Source organism: Rana temporaria, chromosome 9, assembly GCF_905171775.1.
Source record: "Rana temporaria chromosome 9, aRanTem1.1, whole genome shotgun sequence".
Classification (NCBI taxonomy): Eukaryota; Metazoa; Chordata; class Amphibia; order Anura; family Ranidae; genus Rana; species Rana temporaria.
Genome location: NC_053497.1, coordinates 24,589,444 through 24,609,392, shown reverse-complemented (window position 1 = coordinate 24,609,392; position 19,949 = coordinate 24,589,444). Strand labels below are relative to the sequence as shown.

The 19,949-nt window shown below is 42.9% G+C and overlaps 1 protein-coding gene across 1 annotated transcript in view; it reads right to left on the bottom strand.

The window, feature by feature from the left end:
• LOC120914515 (5'-nucleotidase domain-containing protein 2-like) overlaps positions 1 to 19,949 on the bottom strand; it is a 78,172-nt gene that overhangs the window by 32,386 nt on the left and 25,837 nt on the right. Inside the window, exons 4-7 of the mRNA XM_040325191.1 lie at positions 7,482 to 7,666; positions 6,704 to 6,778; positions 3,397 to 3,452; positions 2,539 to 2,632 (exon numbers count right to left, since the gene is read on the bottom strand). Of these exons, the coding sequence (XP_040181125.1) occupies positions 2,539 to 2,632; positions 3,397 to 3,452; positions 6,704 to 6,778; positions 7,482 to 7,666 (410 nt within the window). The remainder of the gene's footprint in view (positions 1 to 2,538; positions 2,633 to 3,396; positions 3,453 to 6,703; positions 6,779 to 7,481; positions 7,667 to 19,949) is intronic.

The window sequence follows — 19,949 nt, the reverse complement described above, 5'->3', positions numbered from 1 at the left end:
CAGTTTCAGCAGCTAGCGGGGGTAAAACCGCCCCACTAGCAGCCGCAAATCCAACAGTAAAGCACCGCTAAAAATGGCGGCATTTTTAGCACCAACGCTCAGGGCGGCACAGTGTGAAAGGGCTCAGAATTAGTAATTCCCCTCCATTCCTGTCCTGTGACCACTGGGGAAATGGGATTAGGAACCATTACTCCGCAATTGTGACAACCCAACAGCCTAAGCTCCACCCACTCCAAAGTATTTTTTGCTGTCTGAATACCGTTTGAGAGATTTCCCATCTGACTATGTACAGGTGGATATTTCCCCCCAAAAAATTTGCTTGCAATTTTTATCTTGCAACCCTAGGGAAGCCCTCTGAAACACTTTGATTTTGTGAATCAAGGTAGTTAGGCTTCCTTTACAAGGTCTGGCACTCCTATTGGTTTATGCTCTGAGCAACATTTCTGGGAACCCTTGGTTGCATGTGAAGCCACTAACCACAACCAGTGAGCTCTTTGAAGGACCCTTTATTACTTTAATCAACACCTCTGAACCAAAATGGGACAAAGACAGAATATAAATATCTATCTATATATCTATAGTAATAAACAAAACATCCAAACAATGTTCAAGTCCTCAACCACAAATAGTGCCGATGTTGGTACTTATATGTGGCAAAAAAATGGATGACCAACTCCACAACAGTAAAAAGCAGGATGATAGAGTGCAAACAATCAAAGGAAGAGTCCGTAAGTGATCCTAATGGAGAGAGAGAAAGGAAAAAAAAAAAAAAAAAAAAAAAAAAAAAAAAAAGCAGCGTACACCTTCAAATCACCTTGTGGGACAAACACTCCCCCTCCTGGGTTCAAACTCAGATAAAAATCATATGCAGGCAATGTATGATCTCCAGAGGAATGTTGCAACCGTCACAGCCCAGGGATATGTATAGTGGCTAAAGGCTCCAATTCACACAAAAAAAAAAAAAAAAAAAAAAAAAAAAAAAAACAGAAAAGGCTGGCATAGCGTAACTGCGTTTTAATGTTAAAAGAGCCTACCACATACCACAAAACCCCTCATAAATTGCACGTACAATGAATAAAAATGAAGTGAGCATATAGTCACCGTCTCCACTGGAGGTAGAGAGCGCCGTACGGACCTGGCGTGATAGCCGACTGCTATCACTTCCTGGTAGGGGGGCGGTGGAACGCAAGCGTCACTTCCTGCGTTGTGTAGGTCACGTTTGCACTCTATCATCCTGCTTTTTACTGTTGGAGTTAGTCATCCATTTTTTTTGCCACATACAAGTATCATCAGCGCTGTTTGTGGTTGAGGACTTGAACATTGTTTGATGTTTTAAGTTTATTACCATTTATGTTTGATATTTATTTTAAACCGCTGCTTATATTATAGCTTTGATTTCTTCCAAAAGGGGGTTATTAGGAATCTACGATTCTTCTAGTTCCATTACACTTTATTGTATAGTTGGAACATACATCTATTGTGGGCTTATTCCATACGGGTGCTGGGAGGTGTACTGTAGGCCTATAATTTTTTTTTTAATATATATATATATATATATATATATATATATATATTTTTTTTTACACAAGCACAGCAATTCATGTTCATTATCAAGCAAGTAATGAATTTAACAGGCCAGTCTTGGCAATGTTCTTTTATTGTAAACAACCTCGAAATTACTTCCCTCCTTTTTAGGCAAAAACTCACATTAGGTTTTATCCCTTCCTACCAGATTAAATACACAACTCCAAGGTCATTGAAAAGGACCACTTCACATAGTTGCAGACTACTCTCGCTTATTTTACTAATGAAACTGGTAAACTGATTTCTTGTGCAATAGATGAAATTCCGGAGTAGTGCATGGCTATTGTAATGGTTTGTCAGCCTTGAGAGCCAATGATGGGATAGTAAAAGATCCTCTTACTATCCCAACAGACTTGTGATCCCCAACACCCCTACCAGACTACACAGCATGTGAACAATGCATCCAGGGATTAGGAATTGTTGACAGGGTTACTACATCTTTACAGAAGGGGAGAAAAAAAAAAAAAAAGGGGGGGGGGGGGGGACACCCAATATGCGACACCCCCTTAATCCTCGTCTATACTATAGATTTCTTTGGGGTTTCCAAACTGTCAGCACCCACTCCAGGGATCTCAAATACACACTCTTCCATCAGTGCTTCCAGGATGGATGATCCTGACCGATCAATCCATCTGGTCTGAAAGCACCGACGGAAGGAAAAAATAAAAGTGTGCTTACGCTTTTTATTTACCAAAGGCTCCTTCAGAACAGTGGAAGAGCATGGTGAAGTAGTCAGCGGGTGTTGTGGTGGGGGTTCTATATCCCTTGGCAGGAATACGGTAGAATTGGCAACCTATGTTTTAGTGGCCATGCTTTTTTTCTAAGAAAGGAACGGAACAATACGCAGCTTGGTCAAAGGAACTGGTGGATAGGGGAAAAAAAAAAAAATCACACCACTCCTGTGTCAAACTGATTATGCCCATCTCAGAAAAGCACAGCATAGAAGAGGCTTACCTTGCCGTAGAACCCGCTGACCTGGTGAAGTGGGATGTGGTGTGTTCCCTTGTAGAGTTCCAACACCTCCTCATTTGGGACCGGCTTCAGGCCCCTAGTGATTGGGGAGGGAGGAATAGCACGTTAAGTTTACAGTAGGAAAGGTTAGGTGAACACACCACACGGCAGGAAGACAATTTCCCAAATACACAGAATATAAACCAGAACAAAAACTGCAGCAGTGTAAATTTTCAATAAAGGGGCATGGACAAACATCTCACAACAAATCAGTCTGCATTAATTATGGCAAGACATACCATGGTCATAATTAAACAAGGCAAGTAGTACTGTACCAACTGACAAGTCAGTTTGGGTTTGCTACAAACCCATGTTTGCCCAAACAAGAAAGGAAGCCGTCAGCTGACCTAATCAGTGGAGGCCAGGGCATCCCCTTCCCCATGTACACAAAGGATATGGGGGGAAGCTCCTGACATCACAGACCAATTATGGCCATGTGACCACATTAGGTCAAGGACATGGCACCATTATGGCTAGGACGTGGCCCCAATATGGTCATCTGGCCACAATAGGGGGTCAAAGACATTGCCAAATTTGCTCAGTTTTGTGAACATCCATGCCCCCTTGTGTATACAGCTGTAGGATGGGGGAATTCCCCAGTATACAAGTGCTTGGTATGGAAGTGGGTATGCAACACAAGTTGCAGCCAACATTCCGTCAGGGAAAGGGAAAAAACAAAAAACAAAAAAAAAAAAAACACGCTTTTGTCGGAATTTCCGATTGTGTGTACGCGGTATTAGACCCTAGAGTGCTGACATCTTAGGAAAGGTTATGTCAAAAGTAACCCGTTCTTCCACGTACCTGTAAACTGTGCCCAACTCAATGTAATGATATGCATCTATCTTCATCAGGAGAGCCTACATCAAAGAAAACAGATGTCAAAGTTTAAAATTAATCCAGAAGAACCCAAATCTATCACAAAATACAGGAATAGAGGAAGGCTATTCTCAAATGAGGCATAAGGCATTTCCTGAGAAGACTCTTGTACAAACCATATAACCTGAAGGAATATAGGCAGTTAACTAGGAAGACATGGGGGGGGGGGGGGATAGCAGACTATATGAGCATGGGCAGCACCATACTAATGCATTGTGAGGGGTTAGTTATTGGGGACAAGAGCTGCATAACATTTTCGTGTTGCTCCAGATTTGCGAGAGTGATCAAAAGAAAAGAAAAAAAAAGCGAATGGTCTTCCAAACAAACACAAGTATGGATTTAACCATTTTAGAGATTCTGCATAATACATGTGTTCAGCATCCATTTACCGAAGCATCAAAAATGTAACCTCAACTCTGCATGAACACATCAGATAGGGGCCCTCAACAGTAAGCCCAAAACAGCCATGTATGACCATTTTAAAAGAGAACACTAAACTAAAGCTGCTGTCAAACAGAAGCCTCCATAAGTCCTCACTCCACCCTGCTCTAGTATTGGCATAGAATATACCCATCTCCCAAAATGTGGTACCCGCTATGCAAGTAACCTACTAAAAAGGAATAACTATGTTTTTACTGAAATTATGCTTTTTGCCTAGCTCTGCAAGGGGCTCTAGCAGTCTATGAAGTCAGTAAAACAGAATCTGCAACCTTCAATTTAACCCCAACTAAAAAAATGTATGTATGGCCAGCTTAAAAGTTACACCCAAGCTGGCCATACATTTTGCAAATTCTGGCCCAGTTCCTAATGAACCAGACAAAATATGCTTTGAGCAGCCCTGTAGACACCCTCCCACCCAACATCCTTCAACTTAAAAAAAATAATCTAAAGGAGCTGAGCAGAAAATTGTTGCCCCAACAGTGGCTGCATCCAAGCCGTTGAATGTATTAATAGCCACCGATGGCTGCTGCCAGAATAAAACAATGAAAGAAAAGTCCATCTGTACTGTACAGCAAGGATGGAGGAATCTTTGGTATGTCCAGTATTAGGTTATACCTCTGGAGTCATACTGTACATCATGAAAATTAAACCTTTGCATTTTATCAAGCTACCCTGGAAAATAAAAGGCAAAACGATCTGCTAGAATCTGCATTTGCCATAAATCTCATCTCAGCAAGAATGCGGATGACCAATCAGAAACCTGAATTAAAAAGGCAGTGATGAAGACTACATAGTAGGGTTGTCCCGATACCACTTTTTTAGGACCGAGTACAAGTACCGATACCGAATACCGATACTTTTTTTTAATGTGATGTGACAGTGGCGTTTTTTTTATTTTATTTTTATTTTTTACAGTGGCGTTTTATTTTTTTTAGAGGGGGGGTAGTGGATTGTCAGTGTGTTTTTGAATTTTTTTATTACCATTTACATTTTTTTTTATTTATTTTTTTATTTATTGCAATTTTTATTTTATTTTTTAATCAACCCTGTTGGGGGGGCTTTGGTGAGATATCAGGGGTCTTAACAGACCTCTGACATCTCCCCTTTGAGACAGAAAGGGACTAGGGATACAGATTCCCCTGTCCCTTTCTCAGCAGCATCAGCTGCGCTGAAAATGAATGCAGAGAAGACAGCGTCTTCTCTTCATTCATAAACTGAAACATTGTAATCAACAGGTTACGATGATTCAGTTCTGTGAATGGACAGAGTCATCGCTGACTCTGTCCATTCGGAACAGTAAGGAGCCGGGTTTACCGGCTCCTACCGCCGCTCTCCATCCTGACAGTTCCGGGGGGGGGGGCACAGGGGAGAGACGGAAACAGCGGGGGACGCACGGGGGGAGAGAAGGAAACAGGACGCACGGGGGGAGAGAAGGAAACAGGACGCACGGGGGGAGAGAAGGAAACAGGACGCACGGGGGGAGAGAAGGAAACAGGACGCACGGGGGAGAGAAGGAAACAGGACGCACGGGGGAGAGAAGGAAACAGGACGCACGGGGGAGAGAAGGAAACAGGACGCACGGGGGAGAGAAGGAAACAGGACGCACGGGGGAGAGAAGGAAACAGGACGCACGGGGGAGAGAAGGAAACAGGAGGGGGGGCACGGGGGAGAGAAGGAAACAGGACGCACGGGGGAGAGAAGGAAACAGGACGCACGGGGGAGAGAAGGAAACAGGAGGGGGGGCACGGGGGAGAGAAGGAAACAGGAGGGGGGGCACGGGGGAGAGGAGGAAACAGCGGCGGGGGCGAGGAGGAAACAGCGGCGGGGGCACGGGGGAGAGGAGGAAACAGCGGCGGGGGCACGGGGGAGAGGAGGAAACAGCGGCGGGGGCACGGAGGGAGAGGAGGAAACAGCGGCGGGGGCACAGAGGTTGAGAGACTGCATAAAAAGGGAGGGGGGGCTGGAGGAGGACACAGGACAAGTATCGGGTAAAGCATCGGGAGCATTTGCCCGAGTACAAGTACTCGGGCAAATGCTTGGTATCGGTCCCGATACCGATACTAGTATCGGTACAACCCTACTACATAGGTAAGGAAGTATAGAGAAATAGTGGCGGGTAGAGTGTTGCATCCTTCTGCCAAAATCCTACATCAAGTAATGAAACAAAAAGTGTGCACCACAACTCCTCATGGACCATGGAGGTAGAACCACATATCAAACTACAGTAGGTTTGAAAGTAGCATTTTTATTGTAGAAACATTCCATAATAAAGGACATAAATCCGAGTAAAATGACATGAGAAATCACAGTACATGCGACAGCCAATGCAGAAGGCAAGGTCAGCCCAAATGAGTTGATTTGATGATACCCGACATGTTTCGCATCTCAAGTCCTTCCTCAGGAGAAATAGTGGGTATTTGTACTTTGGAATCAACCATATAAATGCAAAAGATCTGTATAAACACGTTAAATCCTTCTTGCAAGGATAACTGCATGGCATCAATGAGGGACAGGAAATCACAGCAAAATGGCCAGATATGTACTCACAAGGAGGCAAAGAAGCCCCTGTGGCATCAGCAAATTTGTTGTGGTAGGATAGTTACCACAATCAGCCCGCTCATGCAGAGCGAGTTCTGTCTACATGAGGGGTTGTGGTGCACAATGTACACAGACTTTGATATGCAAGGAAGTATAAACATTGTTTTACGGACCCCCCCCTCCCAAATCTAGATCACCATTCAAGATAACAGATCTTCATTTTACATATTAAAAGCTAATGTGTGGCAATTACCTTGTTGATGTCGTAGTGCAGACCCCTTACAGCAAAGTTGGGCAGATAATCGTACTTCAAGATTCCTGCAGGGTACTAGGAGGCAAAGAACAAAAGATAAGATTTGGAGAACAACAAGAACCTATCTACAATACACGTTTGCATCAACATGTAATGGAAATGCAGAGTTAAAGCATTGCAGCTCTAAATCGGGGTCTCTAAAGTTACTACAAAATAAAAAACCTTGTAAGAAAAGAGAGAAAAAAAAAAAAAAAGCTATTACTACCTTATCCTCTACCCGACAAGGTCCTGAAGCTTATTTGTTTGTCAGTTCCACTGCATATATACACACACATTAATAAAAAATATATATATATATATATATATATATATATATATATATATATATATATATATATATATATATATATATATATATATATATATATATATATATATATATATATATATATATATATATATATATATTAGTACTAGTGCACGGCCAGATAAATGGTGTATGTCTTCTCACAGCCAGGGCTCTGTGGAATCTAAAGAGTTCCTTCAGGAGGAAGCTAGGGGGTTGTATGAGCATTGACTGACCTTTTTTGATGGTGCCTACATTCCAGTGCCAACTGCATTACCACTATATTTTTAGCCAAGGGTCATCTTTCCAGTGAAGAACCCAAAAGGGCATTTTCTCCCCCAGCAAGCTAAACCTATCCACGCCCCCAGGAAATGTGTTAGGTGTCAGATCCCTGCCATTATGGCCACTGGTTGTACCACAAATCTGACTTACTTTGTACTGCTCCACCAAGATGTCTCGGGCAGTGTTGAAGATCATGGAGTGCAGAGCATTTGAGTAGAGTGCCAGGGTGTAATCATAGTCAAAGCCATACACTTCTATGTCATCAAAACAGAGCTCATTGTTGGCGTAGATGGTAGATGCATTCAGAAGGTTACATACTCCAGGGGGTAAGAGATCTAGAAAAAAAATAGAGAGAACTAATTAATATCTAAAGAGTTTTATTTAATAAAGCAGTACTTAAGCTGTTAAAAGAAAAAATATATTCTGGTAGGAAGGTATTTATGCAAGCACTGTGCAGATGTCTTCTGTACTGCATACTTTTTACCTGCCTACAGCTTATTTATATATCGCTGATAATTCTAGGTTGCATTTTACATACTATAAATTCATATGCCTTGGTGCCAGGTTGAATTCACATGGGGTAGTAAAATTATCCTGGAATGGCCAATCAAGTTGGCCATAGATTCTGAATCCAATATGAGGACTGCACAAAGATGGAAGGGATGGCCAAGTTGGCCATAGACACAGTACCCAAAAGAGAACTGAACAAAAACAGAAGGGGTGGTGAACCAAGGTGGCTATCCCAAAAGATGAACGAGCTTAGTTGGAAGGAAGTACTGTAGCCGACTTTAGTTCCACTTTAAATAAATGACTTCTGCTGCAAATTAAAAATATGCAGCCATTGCGGTCTTAGCACTGGACTATACAATGATTATGCTTCTAAAGCTCGTCATACACTGGTAGATTTTCCTACAAGCGTCCACAGGGGAAGTCATCAGTACATTTGAGAATGCCAACAGACTTGACAAATGTCATCCGAAAGCACTTCAAAATTGTGTGCTTTTAACATTGTTGGAATAAACGGAATTTCTCAAAATGAAAAGCACATACCCGCATTTGCCGGTGTATAAGGCGAATAAGACGACCCCCCCATTTTACATTAAGATTTTTTGCCTGTACTCACCATATAAGACACCCCCCCCCCCTTTCCGACGCTTCTTACTTCTGGAGCCAATCACAGCAAGCAATGTATTCCATTAATGAATACAAAAAGCCTGCTTGGATTGGCAGAGGCTGTAACAGCCCGTGCCTCTGACTCTCAAAGCCAATCCGAGCAGGCTACTGTATGTAGCCTGCTTGGATTGGCAGAGGTTGTTACTCCAATCCGAGCAGGCTCTATTTTCATTTGAATACATCGCTCACCAGGGATTGGCCAAGCGGTATATACTGGATGTAGCCAAAGCTACATCCAGTATTACCGCACATCCGGCAGCCATCCGAGCAGCTGACCCGGTGTATAAGACTACCCCTGCTTTTTGGCCAGTTTTTTTTTAAGTGTAAAAGGTAGTCTTATACGCCAGCAAATCCAGTACTTTGTTCTTTTATAGAGATCCACATGCCTCCAACCAACTAGAAGCGCCTGATTTTACTTTGGTGCAGCAAATAAATGGATTAAAGAGGTGGGTTAAAGGGGCCAAGGAATACCATAAGCCACATGTTCCCAGGTGAGACTTCCAATGCATTCCTAATGGTTGCCTCATTGACACTGCAGATACCACTGGTGTGAGCTCATCATAGGAAAATAGATCATCAGACAAGGCTTTATAACCTGCAGGATAAGATATAAGCCCAATATGGCCAAAGGGAAGGAAAATATTATAATACGTTCGGCTTCTTTTGGAAAATCGTGACGCGATGGATGCGACCGTCGGAAGCCTCTCGGAAGACTGTCAAGAAGGAACGCCCGCTCCCGAAGACCCATACCCGGAAGCGACGGAGAGGATGCATCTCAAAAACGGGTAAGTACGGTTCATATTTTAAAACAAATAGCCGATTCCCCTAGACAAAACGAGCATGAAGCTAAGGGGAAAAAAAAAAAAAAACGAATTGGGTGAACTCCCGCTTTAATCTTAAGGCTCATGCACACTGGTGCATTGCTCCTTACAGTGTAAACACACTGGCATATTTTGGTGCCCTGTAGCCCCTGCATACTGTCGCCCATAGACCTGAATGTGTCCAGTAGGTGGCTGTATGCACTGCTATATGTGTAAAGTGGGACAGACAGATGTACATCTCCAAAGCTCCAAGTAGAGGCATCCCCCAGCATGAATAAGCTTTTAAAGATGGCAGTGATATTTTTATAGAGCAGCAAAAAAACAAGATGGTGGCCTGATTTACAAGAAAATTAGAGGGTTACTTGAACATAGCACAGGTTCATCTACACCACATGTGAAACACAAGGCCTGCAGGCCAAATCTGGCCCTCCAAGACATTTTGTGTGGCCCTCGCACTTTTCCTAGTGCTGCAGTGGAGCTCAAGCCCTCCTTTGAGGCTGTACCAGACCCTGCACTTTCTGCTGCCAATAGCAACACAAGGTAAGGGGGGTGCATGTTGATGCAAGGGAGGGCTCTTGACATCTGCTATAAGAGGGGTGGGATACTCTGGACATCTAGTATTAGATTGACAAGAGGCCATTTGAGGGCAATCAATGCTGATGCAGCCCTCAAAGTTGAGTTGACACCCCTGGATCTACAAGAACCCATTACGGAAAGTGCTGTGCAAACGACATACATACACACAGTACAGACCAAAAGTTTGGACACACCTTCTCATTCAAAGAGTTTTCTTTATTTTCATGACTATGAAAATTGTAGATTCACACTGAAGGCATCAAAACTATGAATGAACACATGTGGAATTATACATAACAAAAAAGTGTGAAACAACTGAAAATATATTTCATATTCTAGGTTCTTCCACCTTTTGCAGCAGGCACATCTCTAGAACTGGTAAGAGGAGACTGTGTGAATCAGGCCTTCATGGTAGAATATCCGCTAGGAAACCACTACTAAAGAAAGGCAACAAGCAGAAGACTTGTTTGGGCTAAAGAACACAAGGAATGGACATTAGACCAGTGGAAATCTGTGCTTTGGTCTGATGAGTCCAAACTTGAGATCTTTGGTTCCAACCCCCGTGTCTTTGTGCGACGCAGAAAAGGTAAACGGATGGACTCTACATGCCTGGTTCCCACCGTGAAGCATGGAGGAGGTGTGATGGTGTGATGGTGTGGGGGTGCTTTGCTGGTGACACTGTTGGGGATTTAATCAAAATTGAAGGCATACTGAACCAGCATGGCTACCACAGCATCTTGCAGCGGCATGCTATTCCATCCGGTGTGCGTTTAGTTGGACCATCATTTATTTTTCAACAGGACAATGACCCCAAACACACCTGCAGGCTATGTAAGGGCTATTTGACCAAGAAGGAGAGTGATGGGGTGCTGCGCCAGGTGACCACCTCTTGATGAGCTTCAAGAGAATGCCAAGAGTGTGCCAAGCAGTAATCAAAGCAAAAGGTGGCCACTTTGAAGAACCTAGAATATGAAATATTTTTTCAGTTGTTTCACACTTTATGTATAATTCCACATGTGTTAATTCATAGTTTTGATGCCTTCCAGTGTGAATCTACAATTTTCATAGTCATGAAAATAAAGAAAACTCTGAATGAGAAGGGGTGTCCAAACTTTTGGTCTGTACACACACACACACACACAGAACAGTAAACTAAGAGCTTAGACAACAGCCTCATAACCAGGCTTGGTTGCCATATCAGAAAACCATCTAATGCGTTCGATCAATGCAACTAGATCCTGCTGAAAAGCAGGCTAAAACTCAATGTAAGGATCGGCAGAATATCCCTCCAGAGGAAGAAAAAACCCACAGGACAAGTATTTTGACTGCAGGAATTTTCTTTGAACTGCTGCTGGTCCCATTCATTACAAAGCCCCCCTCCCATCTAAAATCCTTTCTAAACAAGATTTGCTGATGGGGGGATGGGAGCACAAATCCATACCATGTGCTAAGCAGTGAGCCTCAAGTCCTGGAATATGAAAACGTGAAAACGTTCTTGCCCCAAGTGACATTCATCTGTCAATGCAACAGAAGTGTAGAACACCATCAGTCATACTCTTCATGCAATACAAAAACAACCTGGAGGTAGAAAGGATCCACCGTAAATAACCTACCAAGGGGCTTGTTCACACAAGAGTGGTGATCCTCGGTACGGACGGAAAAACAAATTCTGCTTTTTGCTGAATTTTTACATTTCGTCATTGAGATTTGACTAATTAATCCCTCCAACAAAGAACTACAATCATTGCCCAAGGCTGGCCATACATAAGATTTATAGCAGGGATATGCAAATAGCGGACCTCCAGCTGTTGCAAAACTACAAGTCCCATCATGCTTCTACCTTTGGCAGTCATGCTTGTGGCTGTCAAGAGTCTGTGCCTCATGGGACTTGTAGTTCTGAACAAGCTGGAGGTCCGCTAATTGCATATCCATGATTTATAGGATAACATTGAGCCGCTTCTACAGGCAAAAACACAAACTCCAGTAGAAGTTGTTACTTTTAGGCCTGTGTGCACCGAGAGCCTAAAGCTAGCCATGCCCTATACAGGCTATCCACCCTTCAGTCCTTAACACCCCCCCCCCCCCCAAATGACCAGGCCATTTTTGCAATACGGCACTGTTAATTTAGGTCGTGCAACGCATACCATTTTTCCAGGGCCAATACGACACCGATTTTTTGGCGGTGTTTCAGGTTGATATTCTGTACATTTCAAATTTTTATACTGTCCTTTTAACCACTTAAGACCCGGACCATTATGCAGGTTAAGGACCTTGCACCTTTTTGCGATTCGCCACTGCATCGCTTTAACTGACAATTGCGTGGTCGTGCGACGTGGCTCCCAAACAAAATTGGCATCCTTTTTTTCCCACAAATAGAGCTTTCTTTTGGTGGCATTTGATCACCTCTGGTTTATTTTTAGCACTATAAACAAAAAGTGAAAATTTAAAAAAAAAAAATGCAGCATTTACTATAATAAATATCCCCCCCCCCCCAAAAAAAAAAAAAAATTAGAGATAGATAGATATATATCTATATATCTATCTCTAAAACATCTATTAGGTTAAAAAAAAAAAAAAACGCAATAAGCGTTGATTGGTTTGCACAAAAGTTATAGCGTTTTTAAAAACAAACTAGGGGGTAGTTTTATGGCATTTTTATTAATTTTTTTTTTACTAGTAATGGCGGCAATCAGCGATTTTTTTTGTGACTGCGACATAATGGCGGAAACAGCGGACACTTGACATATTTGAGACCATTGTCATTTTCACAGCGAAAAGTGCTATAAAAATGCATGGTTAAGCGCACGCGTGTACTTTGGATTTTAGTCCGATTAATTTGTGTACATGCGATCGGATGATCCTCCAGCGGACATTTGGTGTCGGAAAGTTTGAGAGCATGCATAGCGAACATTTGTCTGTTGGAAAACAGACAAAATGTTTGATGGTCAGATTGTCCGATAAAACACGACCGTTGTCGAAAAGTCTGATCGCGTGTATGGGCCTTTAGAACCACTGTCCATAGATTTAAAATGTTACACCCTAAACACGTGTAACAGATGGCGCAAGCCTTTACACAAGCACATGCAGTAGAAAACAAGACAGGCCCTTTAAATGACGTAGGATGAAGCAGCAAAAGACAGTCTCTGCTCTTTCCACAGTCCAGCAACACAACATACGCATCGTCTTTTCAATGGAAGATAAGACTGAAAATGCTGAGCTGTTCTCGGGTAGAGTACGACTGGATGTGGCAGCCGATAGATAGCGATCACTTTGCATAACACAATACCTAGACTGAAATTGTTTACAGCACGACACCCATATGCACGTCAGATAAGAAAACTGCTGTTTTCATTAAACACGTTGGAACCAAACATGAACCTAAACAAGACCGATATGTACATCACACTGACAGCTGCCACCCCCATGCCGATCACAAGTGAACATCTCAAAATGAGGGCTTTCCAAACCTACTGACAACCTGCAGACCCACAACAGACTGAAGACCATGGGGGTGCTCAAACCTGTGGCCCTCCCAGTTGTTGCGAAACTACAAGTTCCATGATAAATTTCAAGGTTGACAGATCCAAGCATGACTCCGAAAGGCAGAGGCATGTTGGGACTTTTAGATCTACAACAGCTGGAGGGCAAAAGGTTGAGCACCCCATGTGAAGACCATGGATTGTTAACCACTTGCTGCCCACCCCATTACAAAATGAGGGCGGCAAAGTGGTTTCAATATCCTGACCAGACGTCATATGATGTCTTCACGATATTGAGCCACCATGCACCCCCGGGGGCACGCATCGCTGATTGTTGTTGCGGGGTGTCAGTGTGACACCCCGCAACAGCGATCTAGGTAAAGAGTCTGACAGACACCACCACGTGATCAGCCGTGTCCAATCACGATGTAAACAGGAAAAGCCGGTAATCGGCTTTTCCTCACTTGTGTTTGTCAAGACGCGAGCCGATGGGCTGCTCCTCTGACAGGGGGGGGTTGTGCTGATCGATTCAAAACATTCCCCGTAATAGGAATACAATTTTAGACGCACCCATGCACAAATGCATGTATAGGTCACACCCACATATGTAAACAAGGTACAAACCACACGCGAGGCATCACCACGATGGTAAGAGCAAATAATTATAGCGCTAGACCTCACTGTGACCATCCCAGAGTCTCTACAATCTTGAACATGAAACCCCTATAAGGCTGGCCATACGATATTTTCTTGTTCCAATTTTATTTAGTTTAACCTTTAACTATGTAGTGCAAGGGCCTGCCTCATTGCATACAAATTTAAAGTGTTTAAAGTGGACATTCACCCTAAAAAAAAAAAAAAAATTCTAACAATACATTAAGACTGATTACACTGCGGGTATGCTGGGGTTTTTTTTTTGTTTCCCCGTACATACCTTGTTATCGCCGTTTCATCCCTCGGCTTCCGGGTACGATTCTTGCTGGACTGGGCGTTCCTAGTTGATTGTCGCTGCGCAGGCGCCGTATAGAGATGACTCTATACGCCGCATGATGTTTGGCTTCTGACGGAAAGTCGTGACGCGCAGTATGTGCCGGTCGGAGGAACGTCAATCAACTAGGAACACCCAGTCCAGCAAGAAAGCCGAGGGATGAAACGGCGATAACGAGGTATGTACGAGAAAGGAAAAAAAAAAAAAAAAAAAAAAAAAAAAAAAAAAAAAAAAGCATACCCGCAGTGTAATCAGTCTTCTCAAAGTATTGTTAGAATTTTTTTTAGGGTGAACCTCCGCTTTAAGTTTGACCTCATATTATGGTTTTGGTCAATCTAAGGAAAATCTATACAATTTTCTTGTACAATGTATGGCCAGACTAACGCCCATGACAGTCAGACCTTAACCCAATAGGATGTTTTGGTGCGGTTTATTTTCTGTCATGACAAACGGTACTTGGTTATCAATTTACATTTCTTTTCCTGTAAGTCAGGAGAATTTTTTATTTTTTTTCCCCCAGAAGATGAATTGTATGCAGAAGTCCCAGCATGACATTCTACAATTCTTATTTTAGACTTCATATAAAAGACAAATTCTATTGAGAGCGAGTCAAACACTGCAGGTTATCCTCCCCAGAGTGCAGCTGTCCCCTCCCTGTACGTGTTCCCTGGAACGTAGCTGAGCATCCTCTGCCAGCACTGAGCTCAGACACAGAGAAGGCCAATGAGAGCCGAGTGCCAGGATCAGAGGACACAACACACGTCAGCCTCCTAATTAAACTAATCGTATTTCCTCCCAATTGTAAAATATGTCTAATGAATGAGCAGCGTGTGACTCTACATCTCTCCTGCTGATCAGACCGGCTTCTATGTTCTGTAGACTCAAATTCTCTTCCCATTGACTGGAAAAACAGGAAAAGACGGGGCTAGCCGATGTCAGCAGAAAATAAACAAAACGTCAAGCTATAAACTTCGTTCACACTTCATGCGAGCATAGCCCAGCAATTTAGCCCAGCAACCAGGCAATTTTTTCGCACCTTGTCACAACTTTTTTGCAGGGTTTTTGACCCCTTTGACCATTAACCACTTCAATACTAAGCACTTCCCCTTCCTGCCCAGGCCAATTTTCAGCACTGCTACACTTTGAATGACAATTGCAGGCACGCAACACTGTACCCAAACTAAAAATTGCGCCATAAATAGCTTTCTTTTGGTGGTATTTGACCGCCATTTTTTTTGGAGCGCAAAATAGTTACAAAAGGTTGTAAATAAGCAAGTTTGAGGCATCGCCGACGGGCCACCCAACGAGGAGGCATCGCCGACGGGCCACCCGGTCTGCACTGATAATCAATGCGCCGATCATCAGCACAGACCCCCCTCCCATCAGGAGAGCAGCCTATCAGCTCTCACCTACTTGCGCCCGTCAGTGCGAGTGGAGAAAAACGTCTCTTCCCGTTCACGCTGTGATTGGACAGCTGATCACATGGTAAAGACTAGGGTTGTCCAGATACCGATACTAGTATCGGTATCGGGACCGATACTGAGTATTTGTGGGAGTACTCGTACTCGCGCAAATGCTCCCGATACCTAAATAGAATACTTTTTTTGTATTTATCAACATGTTCTATGAAAATTCTTTGAGTTTTTTACTACTGCGTGACAAGCAAATAAAATTTTTTTATTCATTTTTACTCATTTTTATTCTTTTATAATGTCTTGAGTTAGAGTTCTTCATAATTCTAAAGAAAATATCCTTAGTCTGTATTGTGGTTTGAAAACTGTCACATGACATTTAAAAAAAAGTATCGGTATTCGGTATCGGCGACTACATGAAAAAAAGTATCGGTACTTGTACTCGGTCCTAAAAAAGTGGTATCGGGACAACCCTAGTAAAGACCCTATATCACAATGAAACCACTTTGCACACGTCATAGTGCTGTATGGCGGGCAATGATTAAAATGTGGAGTGCCTGAAAAACATGCACAAAGTCGCATTCTTCCAGGCACTCCAATTATGGAGAGAGAGTCATAAATGTGCAACTTTTTCCCACAAAAAGAGCCCATGTACTTTTTCAAGCTTACACGAGGATGTGACAACAGGTTGTGGCCATTTCACACTGGGTGTACCCACACAGTTCATGTTAAACCAGCGATTTCCCATAGACTTCCTATTAGATTACAAGTTTCTGCCGCGTTTTCTGAAAATGCACCAAAGAGGCAGCATGCAGAACTTTGTGCGCCTTCAGAAAATTCACCAAAACTATGTGATCTTAAAAAAAAGTCTACGGGAAACCACAGGTTAACTGCATGAACACCGCGTGCACCGAACCACAGAAGTGTGAAGAGTTTACCAAATGCATTTAAAAAATAAAAAAATTGCAATATTTGATGCTTAAATTTAGTGTTTTTGGTGGTTTTCACATGCCAACAGCACCAGAGGAAGAGTTCTGTAAATAGATGCACACAAATCTTATGAAACCGAATATAAAACTTCTAGCACACTCACAGAACATTCTCCTTCTGGTAAAAGGTTACAATTGAAATTTTCATCCCTGAGCTCAGGACAGAACATCTCCAGATACATTGTATACTTTTAACTTAATGGCCAGTGCAGAGCTCCTCTCATTGTTATTTTGTACCTTGCCAACATACTGACTTTCATACTGCCAGCTGATTAAAAAAAAGTTTTATTTAGTCATAGTGGTGACTGCAGGGACCTGGGACCTTTTACCCATCATGAAAGGTTTGTGTGACACCTTGGTAATGAGACACCTTTTTATAGGCCATCAGTTGAGACTGAACCAGCCGATATTAATTTTCACTGACAAGGGGCAGGATTGCTTTCCAATTACTGATAAATTTCAGCCTTTTGCCTTGACTTTCCATGCTTTTTTGCACCTCCCTTTTACGCGTTCAATACTTTTTCCCTGTGCCATTCCATTTTATTACACAATTTCAGAACCCATTTGTTTTGGTGTCTTTGTATGCAAGGATTGCATGGGTTGTTACCGAAATGTGGTGAAAATTTAATGTCAATAGCACCCAGGGATGGACTGGCCATTGGGACTACAGGGAGTTTCCCGGTGGGCCGGCTTCAGTGACAGCGGACCACCGCCCCCCTCTGCTCCTCTGTCTCTCCCTCCCCACAGAGCTCACCTGGGGGGGGGGGGGGACAGAAGGAGGACCAGAGGAGCAGGGGGACGACAGGAGCAGGGGGGGGAGGGGACAGACAGCTGACTCAACAGCTATGGCCTGGGAGTTTCTCACTTCTGCCTAATCTTGTCCCAAAAGGGGGGGCACCGAACTGATTATTTTCCCCCGGGTGAAATAATAATGTCTGCCTATAAAAAAGTACCAGCCGTTCTACTCAAAGTAGAACGGCTAGTGAAGGGGGAGAGGGGGCTTGGGTGTCTGGGGGGGATGCGGGAGTTGTCCGGCCGCCATGGGGGAGACATGTCAAAGTGGGCCAGTCTGGATGAAGTCCAGGGCCAAATTTTTGTCCCAGTCCAGCCCTGATAGCACCTTAAAAATGGTGATGTGTTCAATACTTATTTTACCCACTTTATACCCCCCCCCTTTCTACAAACATACTAATCCTGACAGCCAGAGTAAATCTTTATTGGAAGGCGTGCACTCTGACCATCACAGACTATAGAAGGCTGTCAGCATTACATGTATGCGAGTCATCCTAGGAGCAGACAGTTACACGTCTTAGTACAGTCAGTGACTCAGACTTTGTCTAGGTTCACACTGCTGCGAATTCAAAATCGTGGTAAAATGCGCGATTTTACCGCGATTTCGCGGCTGCGATTTTGCCGCGATTTTGCCGCAATTTAATGTAAATCGCGGCCCGAAATCGCAAAAAGTAGTACAGGAACTACTTTTTGAAATCGCAGATGCGGCGTCGCACTGATTAGGACAGTGCCATTGCCGACAATTGCGGCCGATTTGAGATGCGATTTGACATGTAAATCGCATCTCAAATCGTTCCAAATCGTACCCAGTGTGAACCAGGGCTAAAGGAAAAAGCAAGGTCAGATTTATTATGTAGCCAACGTGCAAAAAATCCTGAACCTGAGCTCTCATTTTCATTGCAGACATGACTTGGGGCATGCATGGTGTGCAAATAGTCAACATAAGGCAGAGTGGAGCCTTCCACTAACAAATGGCTGGATGCTGCTATATGAGGGTTTACGCCAGTGCTGGCATAAACAGTATGATCCTTTAATGCTGCCAATAGATAATGGGCAAGACCTATTATAGAGATCAAATACCAAGTTATATTTAGCGCCAGATCCAATATAATTAAAAAACACACAGGTGACCTGAGGCAATCCCATAATAGCCCAAAATGATCTTTTTTTCCCCCTAAATGCAAGTATTGTAGAAATCAGTGTAATGGAGTATGTCTAGTCATATCAAAACACTTGTATTGATGTGATCAAAAACTGACTCAAGAAACAATTCTCTTTACTTACATCAAGACTATGCTCATCCTTTAAATCATGTCATCCATTACAACCAGCAAAAAAAGTCAGAGTGGTACTCGGCTACATTGCCACCCAGTGATCCTTCAAGAAGGGCTACGAAATGACATTACACATGGCTACTATAGAACATAAAGGTGGCTGCCGCACTAGTCCGAGCACAGTAAACAGCAATATATAAAAAAAAAAAAAAAAAAAAAAAAAGTGAATATCCTGAAATGTCTGAAAACCAAAGCCCCTACATACCAGATACTAGTCCTGACTGCAGAACAAGACCCAAATAAATCAAACATGCCCAATAAAATGACTTTCTGCTGACAGTGCAAGATGCAAAGAATGAGTCTTTTTTTTAACAGATCAGAACGTTTAAAAACGGAAAAGACAAGTCATTTGTTTTTTTATCAGCTTCACCTTCTAGTTAAAGCGGGAGTTCACCCGGAAAAAAAAAAAAAATTAGATTGAGGCTAATTTTACCAAGCAGAATCGGATGTTTTTTTTTTAAATGAATGCAGTACTTACCGTTTTAGAGATCGATGTTCTCCGCGGCTTCCGGGTATGATCTTCGGGAGCGGGCGTTCCTATTTGATTGACAGCCTTCCGACGGTCGTATACATCGCGTCACCAGTTGCCAAAAGAAGCCGAACGTTAGTGCGGCTCTATACAGCGCCTGCGCACTGACGTTGGGCTACTTTCGGGAACTCGTGACGTGCTGTATGCGACTGTCGGAAGGCTGTCAATCAAATAGGAATGCCCAGTCCCGCAGCCCATACCCGGAAGACGCGGAGAACATCTCTAAAAACGGTAAGTACTGCATTCATTTAAAAAAATGAAAAAAAAAAAAACCGATTCTGCTTAGTAAAATTAGCCTCAATCTAATGTTAATTTTTTTTTTGGATGAACCTCCACTTTAAATGTTTGTTAATAAAACATCCAATGATCAGCAATTCACAAAGCAGACTACAGGACACGAGCGCATCCTGACAAATCTTGTTCTCATTCAATAAAACTCCAGAAGAGATGACTCAATGTGTCGCTATGGAAAGATCCAGATTTTTAAGAAAGCATGGGGGGGACCTCATCAGTACAATTATTGCA